General features: G+C 48.7%; 1 protein-coding gene across 1 annotated transcript in view; it reads right to left on the bottom strand.

Moving 5' to 3' along the window:
* Positions 1-27310, bottom strand: part of LOC126535936 (transient-receptor-potential-like protein) — a 285391-nt gene that overhangs the window by 5782 nt on the left and 252299 nt on the right. The window contains exons 8-12 of the mRNA XM_050182797.3: positions 16293-16487; positions 15813-15866; positions 15046-15114; positions 2641-2756; positions 1288-1507 (exon numbers count right to left, since the gene is read on the bottom strand). Of these exons, the coding sequence (XP_050038754.2) occupies positions 1288-1507; positions 2641-2756; positions 15046-15114; positions 15813-15866; positions 16293-16487 (654 nt within the window). The remainder of the gene's footprint in view (positions 1-1287; positions 1508-2640; positions 2757-15045; positions 15115-15812; positions 15867-16292; positions 16488-27310) is intronic.

Here is a 27310-nt window from a genome sequence, read left to right as displayed (position 1 = left end):
CTGGGGGGATGAAAGGGGGGCGGAGCTGGTTACGAGGCCGACGACAACGCCGACGACGACGCGAAACCCAGGAACGGACGCCAAAGAGCTGCGCTCTAAAAGAAAAAAACGTTTCCAACGGAGAAGCAATCGCGTTCGGTGCCCCGATGCCGCGCGCGCATGGGCGAATTTTCACTCGCTGCGTACTTCCGCGTGCCGCAACTAGATGGCGTTAGCAGTGGCATATAGTATATAGCAAGAGCTTGGTGGCGCAACCCACCGCCCCGTTCCAAAGGGGACGCTCATAACATACATACATACATACATACATACATACATACATCCATCCATCCATCCATCCATCCATCCATCCATCCATCCATCCATCCATCCATCCATCCATCCATCCATCCATCCATCAATCAATCAATCAATCAATCAATCAATCAATCAATCAATCAATCAATCAATCAATCAATCAATCAATCAATCAATCAATCAATCAATCAATCAATCAACCCATCCAGTAGGTGTAGCCATCTAGCAGCGGCCCTTGTTTGGATCGGTCTCGTGTAAGGGCCGCACCGTGTTAAAATAGTGAAATAGTGCGGCCCTTACACAAGTCTACAGGGTAACATAAGCTGCAATACTTCAGTGACATAGGAAACAATGTATGCTATATACACGACCTCAAGCCAGAAAAAAATAGAAAGGAAACAAGTTTACTCGGCAGCTGCTCCTTCTAAACCTAGAGCATGAAGCAACGCACCAAGAGAAGATGCACTGAAGTCAGCTCAACCGACATAATTGCACAAAGGTGGAGGATGTGTGGAGAATATTAATTTCTGTATGGTCAACGTTACATTTCGGTGCTAACGAGCACTAAATCGTCTGACCGTCACTATAGCCGCCGACACGGTAATTTCGTGATTATGACGTTCTGCTGCTCAGCACGAAGTTGCAAGCTTTAGCCCTGGCGGTGGGCGCTGCATCCAAACAGCAGTGGCACTTAAAAGGGACCATGTAATTAGATTTCGGTGCCCGCAAAAAAAAAGAAAGAGGTAATCAAATAAATCCGCGCTCCCCCTCCCCCCCCCAGAGTATTAGCCCCATGAGGGGCTCAGGCGTCGCTACGAGACAGTACAATCAATCAATCAATCAATCAATCAATCAATCAATCAATCAATCAATCAATCAATCAATACGGACATACTTGAGCACTAGGCAAGGGTATGAAACGCGAACAGCAGCTCGGGAGCTTTCCCTCGCGCATGCGCGATGCCCAGGCGTGCCGCGATGCGTGCCCACCTGCACGCGAAGCTGCTCCACCTCTTCGGGCGACAGCAGCCCGTAGTAGGGCGAAGGCGCTGCCGGCTGCTGGAGCGAGCCGTGCGCCGGTGGCTGCGCGGCGCCCACCTCGGGCCGGGCAGGGCCTGGCGGCACGCCCTTGAAGATGTCGCGCCGGAGCGTGTCCAGCTGCCGCACGTTGTGCGCAGCCTCGCGCTTGCGGTCTTCGCGGAGTTCGAACCTGCGCGCACGAAAGGAGCCGCATCCGAAATCGAGCAAGCCGAGGCGACACGCGTCACAGCCACGTAATTAAGACTCCGAGCAAAAAGTTCTGTCCAATATATTCTCTAGAAGGACAATTTGGGTGTGCTCCGCATCTGTACGCCGGGGCCCGAGTGCAGCTTGCGGTGCTCTTTCAAAGAACCTCTGAGCGCGTCTTACAGCAGGGGTGTGCGGAGCGCCGCTTCAGCGGGTCGTCGTCGGCGTTGCTCCAATCTCTGCCGTGAGAACCCGCGTGCACGCCCCGTGGCAGTGGCCCAGTTTGGTGCTGCGCCTCGCGGATACCAAACCTCCTGCATTCCGAAGGTTATATACCACAGCACATTCACTTCTTGGTTGCATTGTGCTGCCAATTTCTGGGACAAGTGGGCCGCTGCAGTGTCCGATCTTGGTGGCTTGAGAACTGCTTTAGTACAAGGACAGTGTGCCTGCATAATGTAGAGTGATCTCGCCGGCGCTGTTTAATCTCGTTAAGTCTACGCTGATCCGAAGACGGCGGCGTGGGAGCGACTGCACATGGATGCTACTGCGCTGAGGACATAGCCTATACTGACTACTATGCTGGATGTTCAACTGCATAACTTTGCAAACAGAAATTGTGCTAGTCCAGTTTCGAAAAACGTGAATGCACTACTCTTCTAGCCCACGCGGAGAAAGGTTTACACGCCAGTAACACTAGAATTTGGGATGGCTGACGATTTTTATTAGAAAGCGTTGTGTAAAACTATAGGCAAAAGTTTCCGTTCTTCTGGTTTCCAAAAAGATACTGAGCAAAACAGACGAAGATGACGGGGAGTCTGTTCTGCGCAGTATCCTTTCTTAAGCAGCATGAATCAACTAGCCCAGCAGCAAGTTTTATTTAGCTGTATATCCTTCTGTTTACGCGTGTTACTTGTAGCGCTAACTGCGTGCCATTTTTCGAGTCATATCGGGTGAGCTCAAAGTCTTACTGGTGGCAGCAGCATACCACGGAAGTATACTTCGATAGGCGTTTTCGACTTGCTCCTAGTTTCAAAGGTTGTTTCGGGCACTTTCCATTCTCTTCCAGGAGGGTTGATAAGTAAAGTTCTGGCTGCTTTGCTTTTGACGCCCTACCTGAGACTGGAGATATCCTGCTTGATCTCGAGCAAGTCGTCTTCGTTGACGCCATCTTGGCGAAGCTGCTTCTTGGCTCGATGAATGTAACGATTCACCAGGCGTTTCATCACCTCCTGGATGACAAAAAGAAGAGAGAGCACAGCGCGAGCAACGTGATCCTCCTGTAAGCTAGTACTGCACCTTCAGCTCCTAGGAAAAGAAAATATGTTTACGGGTCTATGCGCCTGTAGAAAGATACGCCTATAATAAATTACACAACGCTTATTGTAAACTTCACTGAGGGAAAAGAGAAAAGCGGGCTTCGTATCGTCTTCTCCCACTTGTCGGAGGTAGAGTCGGGCGGAGCGTTTCTGCACTCCCAGAGCACGTGTGCGAGTGTCGCCGTGACCACGCACGAGGGGCACGCATCGTCTGGGTATCCTTCTATATCTTTGTTTAAGCTGTATTTTATATAAGGAGTCCCGTGGTATTACGCAGCCCTCTTTTAACGCAAAAAAATATGAAGAAATAAACAGCTCAAGTGGGCGGGATGCGGCATGTCTCATCGCGCAAGAGCGGCAATGCATTAAAACAAACAAAATAATGAAATTACAACAATGCCAAGTCGCAGTCAGCTCGCCGTTGCCCTTTTTATTTCTGTGGATAATGCACACGTGCACGTCCTCCGATCCCCCCACGGTTGCCACATTTGAATGACGGACACTTCCAGCAAAGGAGCGTGGACTGTGCAAATGTTGAACCGAGCATGCGTGTGAATCGTGCACTCGACCGGCAAGAAGGGACGGACCCTCGAAGTGCAGAAGAGCAGATGTGACCGCTGAAGAGTCCAGGTGGTTTGGGGTTGTGTGTGTGTGGGGGGGGGGGGGAGGGGGGCGACGTGCCTTGCGGCGCCTAACACCCCGGCTCACGCACGGTAACAACAATATGCCAAAAACCAGCGTTTCCTGTGCTTGGCGGTGGCCGCCATGTTTCTCTAATTACGATGCCGATAGTGCGAGCGCTGTCTGCGGGAACAGCTCGGGCGACAACAGGCCACAGCGCGTTCGCGGTTGTCACGTGTCCTACGATGGTGAGTTATGAAAGCACTGCAGTTGTCTCGTCGTCATTGGAGGCCGGTAAACGTGTCTTCTTTAACGCGATCACGTTTTTAAGGCGGACGCTTTATATGCCTCATGAGGCGGAAAATCCGGAGAACGTCCGGCGTTAGAGGACAACTCCGGCGATTTCTCCAAGTCCACGAGAGTCATTAATATGCAAGAAATTTCCTTCTTGTTCATCACGATGTCTTGCAAGAACCAAATAAGTATGACGCTCGACCTTGGCAGTGCTGGATTTATATCGCCTAAAGATAAAATGTGCAAAAGGTGTCTTTAAAATACATGCAAATTCTTACCTGATTGTGCATCGATCACCTCATCCGTTGGACAATAAAGTTTATTCTATCTATCTACCTGATTGTGCATGCGTGTGTGCGTGCGGTGCGAACACGTTTTTGTTTCTGTGGCGCATGTGCATTTTTAGCACTTCGGGATAGATCACAGTCCTTTGTTTCTAGCACTGTACTAAATGAAGGCTTTCCTCGTAAACAAAAAGTTTCCCAGCTGGAATTGTGCACAAAGAGGCTTAACTATCCGCATTGCCACTTCTCCCGATTTGCTATAAAAACCGCAAGAGGTCAGCTCGCTGTCATGCTTTTTTAGGTATCGGAGGTAACGCTAGGCGCTGAGAACTTCTAAAGTCCTGTTTGGTCCACGAAATCAACCGTAGTTTCCTCTATGACACTATACACGTACCATAAGTTCAAGTGCGCAATTCCAGCAGTGACACCGCTGACAACCATATTTGCTGTCAATTACGCTGAACGCGAGCATCGAACACGGAGGATGGAAAATGTCTAAGAGGCAGAGTCACGTGATCATCTTGAAGCATAGACATACAAATATTTAACAATAGCTCATGGGAAATAGGCCCTTCCCACGTGATCCGAAAGCAATTCTTTTTTTACCGTCTGAGCGCGCGTAATGGAAAGCGCGCGAAGAGAGCGCCACTAAATCCTACCCTGTACCGTACAGAGTTTGAAGAAGCTCAGTAATTACAGCGCAGGGCCTCATTGGCATTGCACAGATATTGGCTCTAGAGAGAATATTGTGGGGCTGCATCACAGGAGGCTAGCATCCCGAGGCTCGGCGTCATGCTGCCTGCTACTGTTTGCATTTACCGTCCGTCAAGGAACCCATAGTGCGCGCGAGAGCTACATTGGCGACGCTCGATCGAGCTACGAAGAGCAATGACGCAAGTCTGCCACAGCTCGTTCTTCTCGAAGGCTGCTCTGGAACTGAGTATTTGGAATGACCGGTCGCTCCACAGACGCCATAGTAACACCGCTCACCATAGGCAATGCCACAAGCGTAGTCTATAGCAGCACGACCAGCTAATGAGCTAAATCTCTTAAGCTGAATGTTTACTGTAAATAAGGTCGCTCGATTGTCATTGCCATGCGCGAGCTTAAGGATGAAACAAACAAGTTTAGGTTGCACTGTAGACGAGCTCTCACTATATTTCGACATGTTTTTATTGCGATAGCAATTATGTAGGCACTCCAGGCGCATTGACGCCGTCGTCGTCGTCATCGGCGTGATGTTCCGCACATAGTCGAAGTGCGATTACACCGTGGCTGCGCGCTGTATGACGTAGATGCGAGTGAAAGAGTGCGAGCCGAGTATGGCGGCTTCATATCGCGCGCGCAAAGGAGGAAGGCAGGGAGGAAGCACGCCGATTTTCCACCGCGCGCAAGACAAGGGAAGGGGAGGCGCCTCCGGCGGCGGCTGCGTATGGCGTAGCCGAGCGTGGCCGCGCGGGCCCCATCTTGAAAGAAGCGGTCTGCGATGGGGACAGAGCACACCGAGCGCCGATTCTCGCTGCTTGGTTCGCATTGAAGCGATAGACAGCACGAAGGTCACTTCGCTCACTGCTGCTGCCCCGCTTCCTCTCGCCAGCGTTCTTGATTGCGAGTTTCCGTGGTCATCGGGTGAGATGCGTTCGTGTTTGCTTGTGCGCGCTTGATACTATGCTTGTTAATTTAGTAAGCGAATGTTTACAAGTTTATGCGGCTGATAAAACTTCTATCCTTACTTCGTATAGCTGGGCCCTATAACATAAGACTGTTCCACTCTCCTGAGGCCAAATCTACGTAACCGAGGCAAGCACCCGGCGGTGACCCACAGCATTGTCTGAATAGCCCAATCAAACGCTCTCCTCGTTTGTAGGATGTCCCTTTGTTCGCTTCAAAAACGAACAACATTGTCTACATTGAGCGGTTTTTCTTATCTAATTGGCGGACAAGAGGGGAGAAGCCCACTCAAGTAGAGAGGATTTCGCTGGGACCGAGCCAGCGCAGTGAAAATAGATAACCGGATGAGGCGGGTGGTGCCGGCGTCTGTCATTGGTCCGCCATACCTTACTTGCAGTGGCTGGTCGGAAATCGCGGCGGCGTGCAACCAGAAGGGTAAATACGCCGCTAAAACGGATCCTCGGCAAAGAACAGTTGGCGGAGTGATGTCGTATGCGTGCTGAAAGGGCTTGATAACATTATAATGCGATACAAAAAGTTTCATTATACGCAAATACGTGCTTTCCGGCAGGTGCAAGTAGCTGAGCGATCGGCGGACAGCCATTCCCTGTTCCTTTCGGAACGGGGAAGTCTCTGACTATTCAGAAAAATATTCATTTTTGTGCGGCATATTAATGCGTCTTTAACGCGTACACACCATTTTGACGCGGCGAGTTCTCGCGGTTTTGTGACGTCGCGTGACAGGCGAAGTGGGCGCAGCCCCAAAATTTTGAACGATAACAGATGGCCAATGGCAAAAAAGCGTCGAGTCAGCAAAAATAATTTTGCTTTGGTTCGTCGTAACCATGCATAATCCCTGTGCGCATATAATATCTGATAGGGCGTTTTCGCTGTTTTCTCGACGTCGCATGACAGACAGGTGAAGTGGGGGTGGCCCGAAAAGTTTTTGACCAATCGTGAAGAGTTGGTTGCAGAATTGTAACAGAAGAGTTTGGAATAGCGTTCCGTTATAGCGCCGCTGTCTAATAATTTGCTATCGCAATCGGTGCTTCGCCTTTGGGGTGAAACCGCAATTTTTTCTCTTCTAATGACTCTATCAGTGGCCGCCTACGGGCGCCCTCTCTCCCGTGCCCTGTAGCGCTGAGCTGAGCGCGCGGCCGATGCTCACAACAGGTCGGTTCCTCTGCTCTCGTGACTTTCCGTGCTCGCGCTTGGAGGACTGATTATCCTAGCGCAGCGGGGGCACGTGCTCAATTGGTCTTGCGCCTTTGGCTACAAGCCGCCGCCACCTCACGACATGGTTAATTTAACCCGTGTCTCCGGAGCATTCTTCGCGATGTGCCAGAGAGCCCTCTGTGCGCCGGACAATGCCTTTTGCCGACTGTCGCTCGTAGGGTGAGCCTCGTCCACAGGGTCTACGGACAAGCACAATCACTTCCGCGAGGACACAATGCGAATCGCCATGGGCGAGCCGACGGAGGCGTCGGACTGCACCAGCCGCGAAACTGCCGGCAAGGATGCGCAGAGCATCGACACTGGCACCGGAAGGATTGGCACGACTTCGCCCTACTGCGCTGGACACACTGCGATCAAGACCCTCCTTCGGCTGTGCTCCGAAGGCCGCATCGAAAGCATTTCAAAGACAAATTGACGACATGCAAGCAGCATACGGGTTTTCTTACGTTTCCTTAAGTTTTACCCTGTGGGCTTTTTAAGCAATTGAGCCCTAACTCTGTTCTCGCATTCCAAGTGTGCTTTGTTTGTACGCTAGAGTAATGTGAACCCTGACATCCTCAAGTTGAGTTGAGTTGAGTGGTTGTAGGCTACTGGTGGGATTAGCCTTGCAGTTGCTGCCGGCAATTGCTCCACCGTAGCGACACTTAAAATACATAAATCACATAAATCAGACACAGACCTCACAACTACAAATAGTCACTATGTGGAAGCCAAATAGTCACTATGTGGTCACCATGTGGAAGCCAAATCCGTGTCCTGCAGGTAATTTGAAAGAAGTCACTGAGCATGTGCTGGTGGGCTAGTTGGTTAAGCATGATTACAAAGACGGTGCCGAATAAAACAACACACGAAGAAGGGAGACACGAGACAAGCACGTAGGCGCAAAGAAGGCGAGATACCTCCTTCCTGCACAACTGGCTCCCGCGCGGGAACCACAATGTCCTTAAAACAATTATTAGAAGGGTCTCTTAAGAGAGTGAGCCATGCTGGCTTGATTCACTGTGTGGACGTAAGGTGACATATATACAGGGTGTTTCACGTAACTTGAGCCAAATATTAACATTATGCAAATGTCACATAGCTGGACAGAATCAAGGTAATGTTGTTTGCCGTAGCTTGGATATACTCAGATAATTTTATGCATTCCGTCTAATTTTATGATTAGCCTTACATAATTAATCAACTCCTCAATTATTATAATTAGACGAAAAGTGTCAGTGAGAAAATTGTATAGAGCAGCAGGAGAAACTCCCGATAGAGGTTTCTGTTGCTGAATACGTTGTTGCTCAAAATATTGCCTCGCAATCCCCCTTTTTCATAGCGCGGCGGCGCATGCACTCTGTCCTAGCGGATTAGTCGCGAAACGTTTTGGAAGGGTCGCGCGCGTGGCCGCGCACCGTCAAGACCCCGAAAAAAAAAAAAGCGTTCGGACGCGCGCTGCTGCAAACACTCGTGCCGTGTACAGTGTTGCAACTCTACTGGTAGCTCGACGTCGGTGCGATGCCGAAAACATGCGTAGCGTAAGACTGCAACTCCACTTCAATATAGGAAGCGGCCAGGGCTTCGTTCGAGTCGTCCGGACTGCCCCGTGAGCTAGGTAGTTGCCGCCTTTCATTGATGGATAACAAATTTAACGAAGAAACCGTGCGTTACACTTGGACGGTACTTAAATGCATCACGTTGCTGACGAAGTCTTCGTGCAACGTCGGGGTGGTGGCAGCGCGTACCTGACTTCACGTGCTCGTAAGGCGCGGTAACACTGGGTCGATACGAGACCGACAAGACGCTCACGCCAACGATTGACCGACTATTGTGCGTCACCGAAACCATTTTATCATACCAGGTCGACAACGACGCAACGACGAGCGCTAGTTGTACTGCGACGCGTGCTTTCTTGTCGACGGCACCGGCCAAATCAGCGTGCCGACCATCGTTCGAACGAACCCCGCGCGATCGGCTGTCAAACCGAGAACATGATAGAGACAGCGTCTTCGCTTGTATATATAATTAATCGTGCTCAAAATGAGCCAAACACGCCTACCAAGTTGAAATGTACAAGCTTCAACCATCTCAAGCTGTGCCCATGAAGTTTGAGCCAAAAGCATCCAAGCCCAAGACCTCAAGATATGCCTTGGTCTACCGCGGTGTGTGTCAACGACTGAAGTTATTGAAGTCAGTCAGTATTCCACTCTTCGAACACACATTACCATTGAAACAATCCATGTGCACATGAGACACTTAGCCCGAACCCCTGCTCACCACCTCGCAAGCCTCCCAGTAGATAGGCCCCACACGACATTCAGTGCGACTGTCTTCGCGCACCATGCCTCTCTCAGGTCAGGTTACGCACCTGCAGCAAGACCTTCCATTCCTCCATGGTGTGTGCGCCGTACTTAGTAAACCTTACAATCCGAGGACTTCAGAAAAAGTCGGACTTGCCGTCATCAGCACTCAAGAAACTAACTTTACTTCTCTTGTACGAGAAATACAGCGGCTGCACACACGTCTACACTGATGGCTCAAATACATCAACCAGTTCCGGTGGCGCTGTAATACCAAAAATTGGTGTAACCCAGCGGTTCAAGAGTTCCCATATCCCTACGTCTACAGCTGCAGAGCTCGAGGCTATCCGCGATGCGCATCATGTGATAAATGCTGAAAGTCCTAGAAAATGGGGAGTCTTCTGCGATTCAAGGTCAGCCTTGCAATGTGTGCAGTCGTTTCTCCGACATGGAACTCACGATCAGCTCATGTGCGAAATCGTGGAACTTGTCCATCACTTAAGAGAAAAAGGCCATGATCTCTTTTCAATGGATACCAGGTCATTGCGGTATCATAGGAAATGATGACGCAGATAATACAGCTTGGACGTTAAACCAAGAAGACCGCTGCGTCCCCATTCCTCTCTCAAGCACCGACGCCGCGAGACAACCTCGCAGTCTAGCTCGCACGATATTCTTAGCAGAGTGGAATACCGCACATACAAAGCACACAAGACTGCACAGACTAAACCCGTCACTGCAACTCAGACCTCCGCCCGGTCTGCACCGACGCGAAGCGTCTCTTCTGTGTCGGTTGTGGCTTGGAGTTACCTTCACAAATGCCTACTCAGCAATAATTGGAATGGATGATGGTCCTACATGTGATGTTTGCGGATGCGAGGAGAACATTGACCCCTTACTGTGCCATTGTCTTCAATTTCAAGCACAAAGACAATATTTGTCCAACACATTGAGGAAACTAGATGATCGTCCTCTGAGTGAACAGACAATATTAGAGCACCGACCCGACCGATCATCGGCTCAGAAGGCAGTGAAGGCACTTTATGAAAATCGGTGGGCTTGCAAATGAAGCCATCAGAACTTTATGGAACACACCAAGCTTGAAGCACACACGTCTACACCGACTGGACCCATCCCTTCGACCCCCATCTGGACTCTCTCGACTCGAGACAGCAGCACTTTGCGGACTTGGTGTCGCCTACACAAGATCTTTCGCCTTCCGAGTCGGTATGGATGACAGCGCGGCTTGCAGTCACTGCGGCGGCGAGGAGACGATCGCACACGTGCCTTGCCACTGTCCTCGATACAGTGCGCACAGGCTGTCACTAGCGGCCGCGTTGGCACGTCTTGACGACAGGCCACTTTCAGAACAGTCAGTTTTGGAATGCCGACATGAACTGTCGTCGCAGCGAAAGTCGGTCACGGCTTTGTTGACATTTTTACGTGACAGTGGCCTATTAGAAAGACTATAATGATCCCATTCCGTCCCTTTTCATATTTTTTGTCACGCCTTTATTATTTTCACGCTCTTCTTTCCTTCTTTACTTCCCCTTTCCCTTCCCCTAGTGCAGGGTAGCAAACCGGAGGTTTTAGCTCTGGTTAACCTCCCTGCTTTTCTCTCATTTGCATCTATCTCTTTGTGCTTTCTCAGAACGTCTGGTTTGCGCGAGCGGCTTTAACTCAAGTACTGTCCGTACACGTCTCTACACCTTCTCTCTCTTCCCCTTATCCCTTCCCCCAGCGTAGGGTAGCCAACCAGACCCTTGACTGGTTAACATCCCTGCCTTCCTATATTCCCCTCTCTCTCTCTTTCTCTCGATCCTGTTCAGCGAAGGCTAAGCCTGGCGGCGTCGAGTTCGTGCACCCAATACCGGCGGACCTGAACTGAAATTTAAGCAGTTAGGTCGAACGAAACTGCTTTTATAGTTAAGTTCTGGCCTTAGCGATTTCAAATCAACTACACTTCTCTTCGCACAGCGCGTATACAATAAGAGGCAAGCAGCGACACAGCGCTGTGCCAACATCTCTATGTCGCAGTACCTGCAGGCTGTCGGTCCCATTCACTATGCGTATATGGGTGGGCCTGTACGTGTTCCTTTGCTGATACAGTTCATAATTTCAGAGATGCACTGTTTGCTTCTGCGTCAAACGGCAAGCAAGAGACGGTGCATTCAGTATACAGCAGCATAAACAACCGCCTCGCTCAGTTATACCAACGCCATGTGAACGATGGCAATAACAGGGCCTAGAAATGAGCACTTATGCGAGCACAGTTTTTTTTAATAATGCTCTATGGTACGCGCAAATTGTAGCTATGATGGAGTTAAAGAAAAGTGACAATCAGTAATACATTAACAGCCCATAATACTATATGTATCTGGATCACAGCTGCCGTTGTTTAAGGGGTTCGACCGCTCATATTAACTCATCTCAGGGTGTAACAACACGGCACATATGCACATATATGTATGTTTTGCTACGTTTCGACATTATTTCATATCTGCGATGCACCTTTTTCACAATATTTGACGATAACAACGATCTGCGACTGTAGATGTCGATGCAAACAAGTGCACCGCTTTGATAAATGCGACGCAGAAGGCTACGCTCGAAGACTTCTTGAATAAACGAAATGCCTAAATAATGCGTAAAAAGAACACAAAAAGCGATGTCCCTGTGCAGAATTTAGCGACAAATTCCAAGGCAGCCGCATCGCCCAACGGAAGTCAGCGTGCCTTTATCGGCCGCACTGTTTGCAGAACAGCGCACTCAGGCCTGCTCACCCAGCAGTCGTTGAGTGCTACATGGCTTCCAGGAACGACATGCGGTCCCGAAGAAGCCATTAATAATGACTTCTAGAAGAGTTGACTGTTGGGTTAGTTGGTCGTCTATCTACTACTATCTACTACTTCAAATACATTAATAGTCATTCGCGATCCACGAAACGCCCAACCGACGCGCACTCAACGTGGGCGCAGGTACACGAATCAACCGGCGAAAGCCCCAGGACCCTTCCGAAACGTTTTCAGCGGCGTACGGCAGGGGGCAGCACAGGAGGCGGATCGGCTGCTCGAGGTATACTGTGCGTGTATTCGCGGACTTCGCTCTCGGAAAAACACTTTTACGTAGCACGTACTGGGCAACAGAAAGCTGCATCGGGAGTTTCTCATGTTGCTCTGCAATTTTCTCATTCACACGTTTCATCTAATTACAATGACTGACAAGTTAATTAATTAATTAATACTAATTATCAAATTAGGCGAAATACAAGAAATAATGTGAGTATCTCCAAGCGACGGCAAACAACATTACCTTGGTTCTGTCCAGCTACGTAGCATTTGCTTATTCTTTAAGTTTGGCTGAAGTTACGTGAAGCACCCTGTATAAGCGAACAAGGTGTTACGGTTCACTGTGTGCGGCGATGAATGGAACGGATGCCAAGCGCCTGAGTGTGACACGACGTGCCTAATGGTCACGCTCGTCAACATGAAAAGGCTTGCCCGTGGGGTGAGTGCGACAGGATTATATACCAGTGCAAATCCTAGTCTCCTTTGTCCTCCGTTCACGCCCTCTACGCAAGGGAGTGGTTTCTCTGCGAATTCCTCTGTGTGAGTTGACCAGTGTGTTGATACGACGTGACCTACGTTCGACCCCTCTACGCCAGGTAGTGGTTTTTCTCCGTATTCCTCTGTGTGGCTTGCCAGGGAGTGGTTTTTGTGCGCATTTCTCTGTGTGAGCTGACCAGTGTGCTCACAAGGCCCTCTATCAGGCAGCAAGAGAGGATGAGGTTGTACGGATGGTTATAAGAAGGCCAGAGAGAGGCCGCGTGGAGACTTCGTCTCTGCCTTCGCGTGCGGGAGCATGCACGCCGAACGTTTCTGTATTTTTTGTCTTGGAGTGCACTGACCACCCGTAATAATGTTATAAACTTCTGTTATTGTTTTTACATCACCTCGTCTTCCCTGCCCGACACTCTCCGGTGGTCAATCTGGTGCGAGCTCCAAGCAGACGCTGTTGAAGGTCGCCGAAACCCTGTCCCCGTACCAACTGGTGGCAGCCTTAACAAAGGGTACCCGCACACCACCAGCCCCTGACTACAGCAAAACGACATCTTCTCGGACCTCTACTCACATAACCGCTCTAAGTGATGACTCTTGCGCCTCTCCCGAAAAGCCAAGAGCTTGAGTCGTGGAATTGCTAGTTCTCTCTCGTGCCCCGTTCTAGATCTGCTGCACCCCGTTTGGATCAAGGACATGCCTAGTCGCCATGGATGGCCAAGCAGTTCTATTTTCTGTGCAGGGAAGCAGGCTCCAAAGCCTTGCACAGGTTCTGTGGCACCAGCAAGGGCAGGGAGTACGGGCCCTCCTACTCTTTTCTAGCGGCCCTCGTCTGGCATTCTAATTGACTTGCTTTCACAAGACCAAACATTTTATCCAGCTATGAAGACGGCAGCATCATTTTGCACATCCGCAACTTCGCAAGGACGACGAACCTTAACCAAATTCCCGTAATTTGTATCTTTGTCTATGATCTCACTGTCCACAGCGAACCGTGACAGATTTGCTGAATAATAGATCCATTTTATTTACTGTGTTTATTGCATTGTGAGTACATTTTTTGTCTCGATGTTACGTATGTCTTGTTACGTATAATTCCCTAAAAGGACCTTAAGGGTAAGCCAATAAAAACATATCCAGCTAGTTAGTGGTGGCTCCACCGCAGAGCTTGATCGTCAGGGTAAAAGTGAACCAAACCAAGCCGCTGGTGCTCTTCGCTCGTCTGCCGCACACGAACTAGCTCCGAAAACAAACTGCAGAGCTGAGAAGGTAAACGGAGGCGTTCGAGGACCACATGGAGTGCGAGAGAAGGCGAACGGTTACGCCCCCGGATCAGACATTTCCTTCGTGAGAGAACAAAAACCAGCAGACTAGAAATTCTTTTGGTACTGAATTCATTCACAGCCGCAGGCTCACATAGACAGTCTTTTGAAGAAAAACTTGTTTTTTCAAATGCACGCGACGTCGTCAGCAGTAGTTCGCCTGTTATGACCTCTGAAATAGGCGTGTAGAAGCCACCACTGTGAGACAATACGTGTAGATAGCAAATTAGCTAGCAAAACATCGCAAATTAGTAAGCGCAAATGCTGCATTATACAACGCAGCATGTCCGGCTGCACATATAACACATTGCTGCAAGGACATGAATGCGAATCCCTGTGGCGGCGGTACAGGCAAAGTTTGTTTGAAGTGCAGTTATCCTCCATCCCGCGTGTTTTGCCGACGTTAGCATGTAACAATCTAGGATTTACAGGTCGATAACGAAAGCGTTGAATATCACGCGCCTTTCTAGCTGTTAGCGTGTCTACGAGCCGGTTATAATACATATAGGTGTTATTAGATAAATTATAGTTTATGCACAACAGAAATGTGCTCGCGGCAGGCTCTACTTTAAGGGTTAAAATGCCGTGTCCTGAAAATCGGTATAATGGGTTGCCTGCAGCCCGAGCAACAGGGGCGGCTCTACGGGGAGGGCAGGGGGGGAGGGGGGGGGGGGTTAGGCAGCTGACTCCCCAATATTACTTTTTGAGTTATTCCCAATCGCCATTTCCTTGCACCATGGAGCGTCAAGTAATACAGTGCCTTGCTCCACACTCCACGAAAATGTTCTGCCCCACTAGCGGAGACATCTAGGCGCCGCTCCTGGCGAATAATGCAGCGGTGGCCTTCGCCCTATACGGCGAGGGTATACGGAACGCAGCAAACCCGACCTCTGTCGCGGTAAAGGACTTCCGACGAAGCGGCGGGGTTTGCTCACCTGGTATTGAACCGTGCTCGATTGGCCGTTGAATTGAAGGATCACCGTGTTTCGCCTGGCACCTGGCTTCTGCCGGAAACCAAAAATGAGCATAAGGTGAGACCACCGCTGGCTGTGACGCTTTGGTCTTCACAGCGTGCAAGACTCGGATATTGAGTGTTTTCAAGGCCACGTACGCGATAGAAGGTTCAGAAATTCTCTTTTCCTACGCTCCCTCATTATAGGTCAAAAAAGGATTGCGTTACGCAAAGTACTTAATCTCAGCGCGTTTATCTGATCGATGCAAGATTAAGGAGTAAAATATACATCATGATAGGAAACGACGAAATCGTAATAAGCTCAAAAGAGCTATAACGTGTACTTCAACTTAGCGGACAAAGGTAGGCAACATGGCGGATTATACAAAATGACAGATTAGGCAAATATCTACGCATAGAAAAAATTATCTGCGAGGTTCCATGTCATATTCCTGCTGCGGTCAAATGCAGATTACTAATCACATGTTCCCTTTACGAGTGTACCCTACTGTTCGTTACCACACTTACTAAACGGCGTGCAGGGTGTAATTGCGAATGAAGCAGACCATGTGATTACCTCAAAACAACAGCAATAAAGAAAGGAAACAAATAAAATAAACGCATGCATTTGGTGAAGGCATGCTGCAGGCGATCTACACAGCGTCGACTTTGGCGGAATGAGAACACGCGCACCGTCGACCCTGCCATCATTCGAAGTGCGTTGCAACAATGACGATCAGGCTTACGTACCCGGTCGCTTTTGTCGACACTGCTTCCGATGTAAACAGGATCGTGCGTCTCGGGCTGGAAGGAGAAATGCCAAGACGTTCAAGCGAGCACTTTGCGCTTTATTCTGCAGGCAGTGCCACGAGGCGTAAGGACAAAGAACAGCACAGCGCCTGTCCTCCTTGCATTTGTTTACGACCTCGCTGCGCGGCAAGCAAAGTGAATGTCAACCGACTCGCCCGAATGTACGCTTTGCTGCACTCAACAGCCACCATTGCAAAAAATAAATAAATAAATAAAAATAAACGAGAGACACACATAATGGGTTCACGAAATGCACGGTACGCACACGTCTGCTCATCAGATTCGCTACAACAGTTGTGTGTGTGTGTTTTTTTTTTCATTAACTTCATAGCTCCGCGTTTACTATAGGGTGAGACGCGGAGCGCAAAGCGAACTGCGCCGCGACAAAACAACGGCAGCGCGCCGCCAGGTGCGGGTTACCTTGACGGCCGAGTGCCTCGCGGCGAAGGCGCTCTTGCAGAGGAAGCGGCCGAGCCTGAGCAAGCCGCGCAGGAAGTACCACACGGACTTCGGGCTGATGATGAGGTTGAAGGGAGGGGGCAGCGTCGAGCCTTCGTCGAAGTAGCCCATCCACAGCTTGGAGCGGGCGAACTTCCACTCGCGGTCCTTGTGGTCCTGCAGTGCACGCAAACGAGAGGGCGGCTCCGGCGACGCGGACCGACGGCGCACATGCTGTGGCCGCTCGTCGGGCGACTCTTGCTCGTCATTCGTCGCGTCCAACAATGTCGGCCGACGAGTTCGTTCGTTTGTATTAAACACAACTTTTACCGAACGTGTTACTGAAAGTGCTTATATTCCGTGGGAAAAGACGAATACCAGAAAATGACTCGCTAACCGCCTGACAAGGAGCGCTAAAAAGTTGAGAAGGATATAAATTTGTTTACGCCAATTAATTAGTATTAGTAAGGCCAAGGTAAAAGGAAGCGGTAGAGAAAAGTGAGGGAAGTGTATAGAAAACTCCTGCAAAATAGAATGAATGCCACTAAATGATTATGATACAGAGGAAGAGAGAATATGAAAGAAGAACGCGCTTGAATTATTTCCCATACAAAAAAATGGGAAAGGAATATTTTGTCGCCGAAAGGCACTGCCATGCACGATCCGTCCCTGTAGTTGAGTCATCAAACCAAACAAAATGTTGCCGAATCCCTAAAAGTGTACGGGCAACGCGTCTGCACGGTGTGCCACAGAGCGAACGTACTCTTAACAAAGAGGTCGTTGTAATTATTACTTAGTTTTCACATTATTTCCTACCTTGGTATAACTCCAGTTGGTAACGGTAGAGTTAGTAACATTACTGGCTAAACAATGTAGTCAGTGTTACTAATGGGTCTCAGTTACTGATTCGAAACGCAGTTATGGCATCATAGAATACCAAGTAGCTAACCTAGAAAGCACATATTGAATCAGCCTTGGCATGCTCCAGAGAATGTGTTTCCAGAATATATTCCAGGACATATGTTCTGGACATCGACAACTAGAGCAGCAAGCAGCCGTCAGCCGCAAACGGGACGTCGACTGCGACGGCCACGTGAGGGATACATTGGGCGAGTAAGGTGTTCTCGTGGCCAGATTTTAGGTCTAAACATTTTTAACAATGGGATCTTGAGGATATCTTCACATTATGCACAGACAATTTGCAAAAGGAGGTTCAGGGCCGATGTATATTGGTCGTAAAAGTTGGAACGAAGCAGTCCAAAACCCACCTTCCAGAGACCTCATAAAGTTCTCGAATGGTTTCATGTATATGGTTCCTGCATACAAACGCAAAAACAAACCTATCTGAAAAGTAAAATCTAAATCTTTATTCAGAAGATTTTCAGATAACCTAACAATCCAATTTAACGTAATTTTGGCGTCCTGAAACACACTGATGTAAGTTGTTTTTTTCTTTACAATGTCTCGATATGTTGTGACGGGCTCCGACAGAGCCAGCGCTTAATCTGCAACTCCACACGACGGACCCCGTTTGCGGAATGCAGTCACTCCCTTGAGCGCAGCAGTTTCGTATAGCTTCGTTATTTGTCTGCGTGTTCGGCTCGAATTTCGCCCGAGCACAGCGCCTTTTCAGACGAAGGCGCGACTGCAGACTGCCCGCTATCGTGCACCCGACGGTGCGACATCCAACGTCGCGCCGCATCGCCGGGCGAAGAAACGCTGCGCGGTGTCTGTTCGTGCTCTCAAACTCATGTTCCGAGCTCACTAGAGGTAGCAAAACTAGTAACTTGAACTATTTATTAAATACTAATACTCTGAAAATACTCTGAAAAGTGTTGACGCGACTACGGGCGTTTTACAGAGTTTCGAGCGCTTCAAGATTCTGTAAAGAGGTTTCCAATAGATTGTAGTCATGTGGTTGTGTGTTGGCTTTATGCTAGTTTTAATCCAACGCAACATAAATATTTGGTTCCGCATGCCTAATTTGGCGTATAATTCTAGGCGAATAAAAGTGAACTGACTTTGTAAACCACTTCCGCACTGTCATTCCTCCCAGTCACATTCCCTCCATTTTTTGGAAAGCGGGTCTAACGACGTGCCAGCAGCTAAGCAGGGTGGCGCTACAAGTTTAGAGAAGAAAAAAAGATTAATTCATGCAGCGGCCAAAATTCCGCATCTCAAGGAAATCTAAAGATGCGCGCCAAGGAGCATAAAGTCACACCGTCGTTTCCACTTCCAGGAGGGAGGTCACATTTTAGAGTGAAGCTTTTTTTTTTTTTGCCTACTCTCCCGGGTTAGGGATGGCTCTCTGGCTGCGGGTTACCTGATGCCGTCGGTCGGTCACCACCTCGGCGGATATATTCGTGAATATTTATACAAAAGGTTATGTGAAGGTGCCTACGAAGTGGCTTGTATAATCCTCGTATCCTGACCAAGTGTGCCCAGTTCTGTTATGCGTAACAAAAAACAATAATTCACTGCATAAAACCTAAACAAATAACGTCGGCTCATCATCATCATCATCAGCCTGGTTACGCCCACTGCAGGGCAAAGGCCTCTCCCATACTTCTCCAACTACCCCGGTCACGTACTAATTGTGGCCATGTTGTCCCTGCAAACTTCTTAATCTCATCCGCCCACCTAACTTTCTGCCGCCCCCTGCTACGTTTCTCTTCCCTTGGAATCCAGTCCGTAACCCTTAATGAACATCGGTTATCTTCCTTCCTCATTACATGTCCGGCCCATGCCCATTTCTTTTTCTTGATTTCAGCTAAGATGTCATTTACCCGCGTTTGTTCCCTCACCCAATCTGCTCTTTTCTTATCCCTTAAAGTTACACCCATCATTCTTCTTTCCATAGCTCGTTGCGTCGTCCTCAATTTCAGCAGAACCCTTTTCGTAAGCCTCTAGCTTTCTGCCCCATACGTGAGTACTGGTAAGACACAGCTGTTATACACTCTTCTCTTGAGGGATAGTGGCAACCTGCTGTTCATGATTTGAGAATGCCTGCCAAACGACCTCCAGCCCATTCTTATTCTTCTGGTTATTTCAGTCTCATGATCCGGATCCGTGGTCACTACCTGCCCTAAGTAGATGTATTCCCTTACCACTTCCAGTGCCTTACTACCTATCGTAAACTGCTGTTCTCTTCCGAGACTGTTAAACATTACTTTAGTTTTCTGCAGATTTTTAGACCCACCCTTCTGCTTTGCCTCTCCAGGTCAGTGAGCATGCATTGCAATTGGTCTCCTGAGTTACTCAGCAAGGCAATATCATCAGCGAATCTCAAGTTGCTAAGGTATTCTCCATCGACTTTTATCCCTAATGCTTCCCACTCCAGGTCTCTGAATACCTCCTGTAAACATGCTGTGAATAGCAATGGAGAGATCGTATCTCCCTGTCTGACGCCTTTCTTTATTGGGATTTTGTTACTTTCTTTATGGAGGACTACAGTGGCTGTGTATCCGCTATAAATATCTTTCAGTATTTTTACATATGGCTCGTCTACGCCCTGATTCCGTAATGCCTCCATCACTGCTGAAGTTTCGACTGAATAAAACGCTTTTTCGTAATCAATGAAGGCTATATATAAGGGTTGGTTATATTCTGCACATTTCTCTATCACCTGATTGATAGTGTGAATATGGTCTATTGTTGAGTAGCCTTTACGGAATCCTGCCTGGTCCTTTGGTTGACAGAAGTCTAAGGTGTTCCTGATTCTATTTGCGATTACCTCAGTAAATACTTTGTAGGCAACGGACAGTAAGCTGATCGGTCTATAATTTTTCAAGTCTTTGGCATCCCCTTTCTTATGGATTAGGATTATGTTAGCGTTCTTCCAAGATTCCGGTACGCTCGAGGTCATGAGGCATTGCGTATACAGGGTGGTCAGCTTGTCTAGAACAATCTGCCCACCATCCTTCAACAAATATGTTGTTACCTGATCCTCCCCAGCTGATTTACCCATCTGCATAGCTCCCAAGGCTTTCTTTACTTCTTCCGGCGTTACTTATGGGATTTCAAGTTTCTCTAGACTATTCTCTCTCACATTATCGTCGTGGGTGTTACTGGTACTGTATAAATCTCTATAGAACTCCTCAGCCACTTGAACTATCTCATCCATATTAGTAACGATATTGCCGGCTTTGTCTCTTAACGCATACATCTGATTCTTGCCTATTCCTAGTTTCTTCTTCACTACTTTTAGGCTTCCTCCATTTCTGAGGGCCTGTTCAATTCTATGCATATTATAGTTCCTTATGTCAGCTGTCTTACGCTTGTTGATTAACTTCGAAAGTTCTGCCAGTTCTATTCTAGCTGTAGGGTTAGAGGCTTTCATACATTGGCGTTTCTTGATCAGATCTTTCGTCTCCTGCGATAGCTTACTGGTCTTCTGTCTAACGGAGTTACCACCGAATTCTATTGCGCACTCCTTAATTATGCCCATAAGATTGTCGTTCATTGCTTCAACACTGAGGTCCTCCTTCTGAGTTAAAGCCGAATACCTGTTCTGTAACTTGATCCGGAATTCCTCTAGTTTCCCTCTTACCGCTAACTCATTTATTGGCTTCTTGTGTACCAGTTTCTTCCGTTCCCTCCTCAAGTCTAGGCTAATTCGAATTCTTACCATCCTATGGTCACTGCAGCGCACCTTGCCGAGCACGTCTACATCTTGTATGATGCCAGGGTTCGCGCAGAGTATGAAGTCGATTTCATTTCTAGTCTCACCATTCGGGCTCCTCCACGTCCACTTTCGGCTAACCCGCTTGCGGAAAAAGGTATTCATTATCTGCATGTAATTTTGTTCTGCAAACTCTACTAATAACTCTCCCCTGCTATTCCTAGAGCCTATGCCATATTCCCCCACTGACTTGTCTCTAGCCTGCTTCTTGCCTACCCTGGCATTGAAGTCGCCCATCAGTATAGTGTATTTTGTTTTGACTTTACCCATCGCCGGTTCCACGTCTTCATAAAAGCTTTCGACTTCTTGGTCATCATGACTGGATGTAGGGGCGTAGACGTGTACTACCTTCAATTTGTACCTCTTATTAAGTTTCACAACAAGACCTGCCACCCTCTCGTTAATGCTATAGAATTCCTGTATGTTACCAGCTATATCCTTATTAATCAGGAATCCGACTCCTAGATCTCGTCTCTCCGCTAAGCCCGGTAGCACAGTACGTGCCCGCTTTTTAGCACTGTATATGCTTGTTTTGTCCTCCTAACCTCACTGAGCCGTATTATATCCCATTTAGTACCCTCTAATTCCTCCAATAACACTGCTAGACTCGCCTCACTAGATAACGTTCTAACGTTAAACGTTGCCAGGTTCAGATTCCAATGGCGGCCTGTCCGGAGCCAGGTATTCTTAGCACTCTCTGCTGCGTTACAGATCTGACCGCCGCCATGGTCAGTTGCTTCGCGGCTGCTGGGGACTGAGGGCCGGGGTTTGATTGTTGTATTCATATAGGAGGTTGTGGCCAAATACTGCACCAGGGTAGCCAATCCTGCTCTGGTGAGAGAGTGCGTTACCGGTTTTAGTCACGGGCATCAGGCCGCACTCCAGGCCTGTTTGTGCAATTTTTTCAACACACGTTTTTTTTTTCCGGTGGAGAATTGCGCGGCACCGGGGTTCGAACCACGGTCCTCTTGCACGCGAGGCGGATACTCTACCGCCCGCGCAGGAGTTGTACGCCTCATTTAACCTACAGTGGGGCCTTATTTGATCAGTCAACGTGGACCAATCTGGGCTCGGTTATACCGCACGGATGGCACTCAACTAGAGAACCTGGTATTTATGACCTGCACATGTGTGGCCATACATAATAGAGAATATTTTTTATCCTTTTCTGGGGGGAGGGTCCCTGTACAGTGATAAACTAAAAGAAAAGACATATTAAAAAGGTGGGAAAAAAGAACGAAAACAAAAAAAAAAAGGAAGAGAACAAGCGATTTGAACTCTTGACCCTTGGATGTTGCCCGGAAAGATAGCTCAATCGGTTCGTCCGTCAGGCTCCAGGTTACTTCGAAGCGCCATAGCTCCTGTCCAGAGCCTCATACGTGGAAAGGGAGTGATGTTGTCCGCGATCGTTGGAAGGCACACTTTCTTGGAAAAATGGCCGCCCGTGGATAAGAGTGACCTCGAGCGGCTTTAGAGACTAGGAAAAGCTTGATCACGTGCTAGCCGAGCGCGGCACTCTTAGCGTGGGAAGCTGGCCCGAGTAACCATCTCAAGGACTGCTGCTCACGAGGGCGAAATACCTTCGTGTAATTATAATAACACTAATAAGACTACTTTCGAAAAAGAGAACGTCCCAGAAGGCTGTGCTGCGAGTGCTATGGCTGATAATTTTATTTATATATATATATATATATATATATTCATCTCATCTATGGGATCGAATGCGAGCGCTGTTGCTTTGTCTCTGCGTGTAGTAGTTAAGAGAGCCAGTTTAAGGGAGGAGAAGAAGAAAGGAAAGGAACGTTTCTGAAGCAAAATTGCAGCGCCGTGGTTTTAAAGCGCACCCGCGGTAGAGAAACGGGAGGCGATATAAGCGTGCGTGGCCATGATACGCGCACGACAAACTGCCTTAAAATATTTAGACTTGAGGGAAAGCTTCTTAACAAACGATAACACGGCAATCAGCACTCGAATACGACGAGAAAAATTATTGAGACGCGGAAATTTCCCTTGAAATAAGTATGGTTTGCGAGACAAATGCTTGTAAGTATTGAGCTTTTTAAAAGATGAGGGGAATATGCGCTCACCGAGAGGACAGCGTCCGCACGAGACCACCACCAGGCACCTTACTGAGACATGGAGGGCTTTGTGGCCGGAACAAAGCCCCCGTCTCTGCCGGCCAAGCGCAGAAAACGTGCGTTCCGATCGCTCAAGGCTTCGCGGACATAGTATAGTTCTAGAGTCTAGGAAAAGCCTAAACAGGTGCGAGCGCGGCACTCCTATATAGCGTGGGAAGCTGGCGCGAGTAACTATCTCAAGGACTGCTGCTCACAAGGGCGAAATACCTTCGTGTAACGTCGGCTCACAGGCATCTCTAAAGCACACCGATCTGCTCGCGGAATGGTGAATTATACTTACTGGAAACTTCTGTTTACTTTACTTTCATGGACTTAGGCACTCAGAAGGTGTAAATTGGTGTGTGTGCCCGCTACTGATCAATCCTGCACGAAGGTCACGTCCCACTATGACGCAATCGGTACAGAATCCCTAAATCTCGCTCGATGCGTGTCGCATACTTTTCGGTGGACACACTCCTCACCACCAGTTCTTCCCTCGACAAGCATGTTCGTCCATGTGACATTGCCGCGAGTACGTCTCGCCGCAATGTCACAATGTCACAGCAATGTCATGCGCATTCTACCCGATTTGGATTTTACATTTCGGCACAGCTTGCGAACGATGCAGTGCGTAAACATAAAAATTGCATGACAATACAGTTGTGCCCTGTTTGGTGGCTAAACATAAACGTTTCTTAAAATCACACGTTGCATTACGGGATGAAAGTAAACAACGTTGTACGCATCGCGGTTAGTTGTTAAGTATTGAAATAACCACTTCACTAAAGCTTCGTTTCAGAAGGATTCTAACATATGCGTTGAATCTGCATATATTTATTTCTTTAGCGGTTGCTTGACTTTATTTTTCGCTTTTCACCGCCGCGGTGGTGTAGCGGTTATGGCGTTGCGCTGTTAAGCCCGAGGGCGCAGGATCGAATCCCAGCCACCGCGGCCGTCGCATCGGGATGGACGCCCACGCGCCGTGCACTGGGTGTAGGTTAAAGAACCACAGGTGGCCGAAATTAATCTGTAGTAACCCCCCTATGGCGTGCCTCATAATCATATCGTGGGTTTGGCAAATAAAACACCAGAATTGAATTCTTTCTGCTTTTTTTTTTTATTTCATGCCCGCTTTTCCGCTGCACAGAAACTTCAGTGCATATTTGTTCGCACAAATTTGCTAGGCGTTGGTTGCGTACGGGTAGAACGTCATTCACACTCGGCAGGCGTGCGTCCGCGTGAATCAGGCAGGCTAGCGTAGAGGATGAACCGAAAGTCCACCGAAGGGGGTAGACGTTTCTGCTTCGGCACGGAACTCTTGTCCACGAAGATTAGGCATGTGGAAGCCAACATGTCCAGCCAGTTTACCGCCCCACAAGTTTGGCCAGCGTTCTGTTTATCCTTTTTAATATAAACATGCTTCTCAACTAGACCAGATGTCATCCAATCGTTGATTTCGAAACAAGCAGGATCATGATAGCGCGGAAACGTTGCCACATCTCAACCACAAAGCACCACAGATCAGAAAATACACAAGGCACGCACAATACACATTTGCCATAGATTATATACGATAAACGATGTCTCAATTGCGGCACGCATATATTTACGTAAAGACCGCGTTATTAGCATACCGCGCACCCACAAACATTCACGATTGGAATACCACGCCTTGGTTTTTAACCAAGCGTGTTCGTCTTCTGCCTTTTAATTATTCATCCAATGTAACGCAGGCTGATGCAACGCATTGTAATCCGCGGTCGCTTGAATCACGTGGGTCTTGTAGTGGAAGTTTCCGCGTCTTACCGATTTGTCGAGCAGACACGAAATCGTTATTCTGCAAAACTCGTTGCCCAATATGACCAATTTAATAGCATTTCATTAAACGTTTCACTAAATCTTCGCTTTCCATAGCCTCCAAGGTGTGCATTGGATCTGCGTAATTTTTCTTTTGTAATTTGCTTAAATATATGTCGCTCCAGTTGTAGCCATCGCTTACCGCGTGCCTCCTGTATGGGTCTTCATTAAGGCGCTGCTTGGCGCTCCCACGCGCGGTTTCGGGGCACGTAATTCTCCGCCAGACACGTTCCGTCAGAGCGACAACGAGCCGCGGGGATTGCTCGCGTCCGGCGCTTGCCAAACAAGGCGCGCGATCGGATGCGCGTCAGCCGCGATCCTCGTCAGCCAGCCGCTATGCACGTCAGCGGCTGCGTCCGCCGGAACGCGTTCGGTGCTTCCAGCACAAAGCGCCGAAGCAGATAGCGCGCCTGTCCGCACAGCATGTCGCAACATATATGACACCAACAGGGAGGGAGCTAGGCAGCGAGGCCTCGTGTTGGTGGGGTCCTCGCAGCTGGAGCAGATGGCGCCGAGGGGAAAGGAGGAAGGCGGCGCGCGTGCGTGCGTGCGCGCGCGTGGTGCACCAAGGAGCACCAAGTCCTTCTTGGCTAGCTATCCCTGCTTGTCCGTATCGGGTGTGTTTCCAGCCTCTTTCGTGGGCCGATCCCGGAGATGGTGCACTTGAAAAAATGTGGGCCGATATGTAGAGTCACTGGTCGCTGTGATGTTCCGTGTACTTGACCTCCTCAGGCCAGAAGCCCGCTCAGGGGCATGAGAACTTTAGAAACCCGTTCGTATTACCGATTGGTATATTATGAACGCGAATCATCATGAAAGAAGGCGTGCAGGACACAAGAGACGCGAACCACACAACACAAGCACGGTTTGTGTTGTCTCGTTCTCCTCTCTCGTGTCCGTGTCTACATGCCTTACCTTCTGTCACGATGGATCCCTACCAACTAGCTCAACTTTCTCTAGTTCTATGAACGTGCAAGCGCGATTTTCTTTTTCGAATACCCCGATTAAATGCTGCAGGCACCATCTCCATGTAAATTGAGAAAGTGGCCGACTCCTTAGAAATCTTGTCATAAAAACCCTTTTTGTTGGACAAAAGACCAAAAGACATCGATGAAGATTTGACATCGCGTGGTACTTTGGCTTGTTGATGTTTGTTCTTGATTCTTCTTGATGTTTGTTCGATCTTTGTTTCAAATCACAGTAATCGAGAGGTACTTGCTGTTTGCCTTTTGTCGTCTGTGACGACACAAGGGCCTATATCGAACTGGTGGGAATTTTCACAAACGCTTACAGCTGTTGTGCATCTAAATCGCTTCCACGCAGCTTTCCATGCATAAAAATTTAAATCGATTTCGCACGTAGCCGGACAGAACCAAGTTGATGTTGTTTGCCGTCGTTACTAGGCGGGACTAGGCGCGAGCGATTGCACCTCTTGGGAGTCCGTGTGCTAGGGACGGTGGGGATGTTCCCCAAGCTTTGCAAAGTGAGAGCGCCCTGACTCAGCCACGGCTGTCCCGTCACAGGAAAGAGGACCTGAAGGCAATTTGCGGTTAGTCGCTGGTTGCTTCCATACTTTCTGTTGATGCTGTTCATTCATATGCGAACACACGCTCAAGCCGTTCGCAAGTCAGGCATTGAAAATTTATTGTGGAGATAGGCCGCAGCTTTGCGAGTATCCCATAGTGTGTGACCCTGAAATGATGTAGATCGGCACTTGCGTAATAAAGCGTGCTGTAGCAGTTTTATGTGCAACTACAGGCCTGTCAATCAGCTCCAGCGACAGCATAAGAGTCACTACCGATCGTCTGTAGAGTTGGCAACGTTTAATTTTCTGACCGGTTGCATTACACCAGTCGTGCTTGGGAAACGCCTCGCACCGCTGTGACGACGAAGCTGTAAGCCTCGGGTTTCGGTGTACTTTCAACATGGTCCACCTTTGCCACGTGCATTCTGATTTAACCCACGTGTGAAAAAAGACCAGTAAATGAAATATACACGTTGCGTAAGCTAATGTGCCGTCGAATCCCATGCGTACACTACGTAATGAATGCCAAGACTGAGATTACTTTTGAAGCTGCAGGAACTAGTCCTGCATACGGCTGACTGCACCTGGGGTCGGTGAGTGGGGCCGGCCACCGCGGCTGCCCGTTATACTCGAGCCCATCCTCGCAGAGAGGAGCACATCCGAACACACTCGTACGCGGACGCCAGAAGTCAAAACGTGCGCGTCGGGTAAAAAGTAAGAAACAAGCAGTGGCAAAGTACCAAAGCCACGTGGCGCCCTCTAATTAAACATGGAGCACCGGAGGCTCGGTGATCGAATATCCGCTGGAAAAACCCCACGG

Source organism: Dermacentor andersoni, chromosome 4, assembly GCF_023375885.2.
Source record: "Dermacentor andersoni chromosome 4, qqDerAnde1_hic_scaffold, whole genome shotgun sequence".
Classification (NCBI taxonomy): Eukaryota; Metazoa; Arthropoda; class Arachnida; order Ixodida; family Ixodidae; genus Dermacentor; species Dermacentor andersoni.
Note: the sequence above shows the minus strand (reverse complement) of the source record. Positions and strands in the feature narration are given on the sequence as shown.